Genomic DNA, 3525 nt, shown 5'->3' on the forward strand with positions numbered 1-3525 from the left:
CACTAAGGCTAAATGCTCAATATGGGTGGTGAGTGGAGAACAGTGCATATGTTATCGTCAACATCTGAGTTTGATGGAAAAGAAGTAGATCAAAGAGCATGCTTTTTCTTCTCTAGTCACCTTTGTGAATCCATAGACAGAAAGGTGAGTGGTGAATTCATCAAGTACAAACCCAAACAGAAAAGAGACCAAGACACTTTGAAGTTCAGCCTTAGCAAGAGTAAGTGTCAAGATAGTATTTTGCTGGTATACGTCTACTGATAATTAGAGCCGTCCCTGGTAGACTAGTGGCGCCCCAGGTTCAAATCCAGGTTGCAGCAGGAAGGGCTTCTGGCGTAAAATGCCAGCTAATGCTTTTTTCCCCAAGATAGATCTATGCAGGTGTAGATGAGGACAAAAATGAGGAAAGGTATGGCCATCCTTGATTGGTTGGAATGACTGGGAAGTGAGGGATGTTTATCTATTGAAGGAACATGAGCTTTTACATATACAGTATCCATATGAAGTGATAGTTTTGTGTTCTCATGTTATCATATTTGAAGTCCAAAAATGATTAGCCATACTTTTTAACTTAAGCTCTTTGATCCATTAGAATATGTCATGTCTTGTCTCTTTCTGCACCAGGACCCAGCAGATGATTGGACAGAACACATCAGCTCTTCTGGGAAGAAGTACTACTACAACTGTAGAACTGAGGTCTCCCAGTGGGAGAAGCCCAAGGACCTGTTGGAGAGGCAAGCTCACATGCTTTGAGAGACTATTCCATTTTTAACTTGAAGCAGAGAGATACATGACTAGATCAGTATACCGTACTTTCCGGACTATAAGCAGCTACTTTTGTCGCTTCATGCACACACCCTCATCGTGGACAACACACGACGAAATGCATATGATGCCGCTTCAAGTAACAGGTGATCAATCTGGCTGTTGAAATATCTCATGTTACAACGTGGACACCTGCGGCTATGTACAGCATGTTTTTTCATCTTACATTTAGTGGGTGCGGCTTATAGTCCGGAAATTACGGTACTGGTCTCAGACGAATATATTATATTAGCTTATGGTACGTTCTGACTGCATTCTCTTTAATTAATGTTTTTCAGGGAACAACGACAGAAAGAGTCAGTCAAGATGGTGGCAAACAGTTTCCCCAGGGATATGGACTATAGACAAGAGGCTTTTCAGGACAAAGTCACAACAAGTAAGATGACTCGACTATAAATCCTTAGTAATTGAACTCCTCCCCTCTGGACGGCATTACAGATCACTGTGCACCAAGACAACCAGGCACAGGGACAGTTTCTTCCCCCAGGCCGTCACTCCGATGAACACTTAACCAACAACAGTATGACTGGACAATAACCTTCAGTGCAATACCTGTAAATATACCTTGTACAGATTATACAGATTTGTACAGGTCTCTATTTTTAAGTACTCTATTTTTATTCCTACTTATCCCATTTCACAATGAGCATTCCTTGTCTGTCTGCATTGTTTATTGCCTGTTTACTGTTTATTTTGCATTGTTTGGACTGTTTGTTGCTTGTTAATACTGCTTATTTTGTTACAGCCTTATGTTGGTTTACTGTTTACTTGCCACTTGCATGGAGATATGTAGATGCACATTGAGAGGCGATGTACCAGAGTCAAATTCCTCATGTGTCCGACACACCTGGCCAATAAAGCAGATTCTGATTCTAATTTGGTTCAAGTTGTTAAACAGCATCCTCTCTCACATTGATCCTACCTTGTTGATCCTTTTCTGGGTAGACATCTTTGATACAGAAAAGGTTTTCTGCTGTAGTTTACTTCTTGGAGTAAAACAGAAAATATAGCATCTTCTGGTTTGCTTGTCTCCACAGAGACCACATCAGCGGACCAGTTCACACCATCCAATTCCGGCCATTCCTCTTCCTCCTCTTCTTCTCAGGGCCTAAATGCTGCACCTGGAGCTTTGGGCGCTGTCCCCTCCATCATGTCCTCTTCATCTGCCTGTTCCGGGCAGGTGCCCCAAACTGTCCAGTCCCCATCACCAGCACTGCTACAGGACCCTGCCCTCCTGCATCAGCTCCTCCCAGCACTGCAGGCAACTCTGCAGATGAACAACGGCAGTATGGACATGGCTAAGCTCAATGAGGGTGAGCACGAAAGATGACTTGTTCCACCTCCACACATACTGCTGTCTTCCATGGTATCATTTTGGGTAGCATCACCATTGTTTTCTATGCATAGCGGCTTGAAGGCAACCTTTTGGTGCTCTGTGTTTGAGTATGTATTACAAATAAGACAACAGATGATTCGTGACTGCGTTACATTAACACAGCTGATAATTGAATGTGGGAAAAGTGGGGTCATTATTTTAGATGACATGACAAACATTCTTTTGAATGGAGAGAGCACTACTGTAACAGGTTTACAGTAAGGCTTTTAGAAAAGTGTTGGTTAGTTTAATTGGTTAGATTTTGGTGCTGATCATATCGTAAATTGTATACAGGAATATTTTTGAAGATTCTTCACCACTGAGTGCTGCATAGGCTGCTTACTGTATATGAGCCCTCTTGTGGCCAAAGTGCACAGCTGCGCTTCTGAGGACATATGAAGGCAAATCCCTGGGTCAGCAATCGCTGCCCATTCATTGTCAGTTGAAACCAAGTGCTGTCACTCATTAGCCACACCCCGCTGTGTGAAACAGGGCCTGAAGGAGCCCAGTGAGGTGACAGCTGACAGTTGGGGGAAGCTCTACTCTATTCAGTGATAGCTGGGTGAGAGCCTGATGGCAGCGATTTGAAGCTGGGCTCAAAGCTGTTTTCATTTTCATCTGTTGGACTGATGTGCCATTTTAGGTTTTGGCATTTTTTCAGGGGACAAAGTAACCACTGAGATTGAGAATATGCGGTCAGTCTATCCAGGTAATGCCAATTTAGAATTTGTTCCGAAGTTTTTCGAGGTGTGAGCATAGACCTATTTAAATATGTCTATGGTTGTGAGTGCTCATTATCTGAGCATGCTATTAGCAGGCAGCTACATCTCTTTCAGAGTACAGTAGCCTGTTGGCATCCTCGCTACGCTCCTCTCTCTCACACACTCGCAGCTGAACAGAGGAACAGAAGGATCACTCCACAGTGCAACAACCAGCCAGTAACAGACTGTATGAGCAGTTAAACAAGCAGAACACAAACTTGCAGAAATGATTTGATTTTGATTTGATTTATTCTTTCAAACATGTAACAACAGTCAATATGTCAACACACATAATTCCACACATATCCACAAATATATTATCAATTTGCTTATACCTAGTACATGCTTGAATGGAGTAGGAAGAAGTTAGACTTATCTAGTCCTACCCCCTAACATCATCTTATCATCATTGGTTTGCAAGCAGTATTACTACATGGATACATATTCTACATCCACATTCCCATCTGATTAATCATTAAGCCTGTTCTTGCCTATATCTTGATTGACACATACCTTTATATCTGTGTTTAAACTCATCAATATTCTTACTGCTTTTTATGTCCA

At 42.2% G+C, this 3525-nt stretch overlaps 1 protein-coding gene across 1 annotated transcript in view; it reads left to right on the forward strand.

The window, feature by feature from the left end:
- LOC109974079 (WW domain-containing adapter protein with coiled-coil-like) overlaps positions 1 to 3525 on the forward strand; it is a 16208-nt gene that overhangs the window by 3256 nt on the left and 9427 nt on the right. The window contains exons 5-7 of the mRNA XM_020624088.1: positions 625 to 734; positions 1104 to 1201; positions 1863 to 2138. Of these exons, the coding sequence (XP_020479744.1) occupies positions 625 to 734; positions 1104 to 1201; positions 1863 to 2138 (484 nt within the window). The remainder of the gene's footprint in view (positions 1 to 624; positions 735 to 1103; positions 1202 to 1862; positions 2139 to 3525) is intronic.

Source organism: Monopterus albus, unplaced genomic scaffold (assembly GCF_001952655.1).
Source record: "Monopterus albus unplaced genomic scaffold, M_albus_1.0 scaffold319.1, whole genome shotgun sequence".
Classification (NCBI taxonomy): Eukaryota; Metazoa; Chordata; class Actinopteri; order Synbranchiformes; family Synbranchidae; genus Monopterus; species Monopterus albus.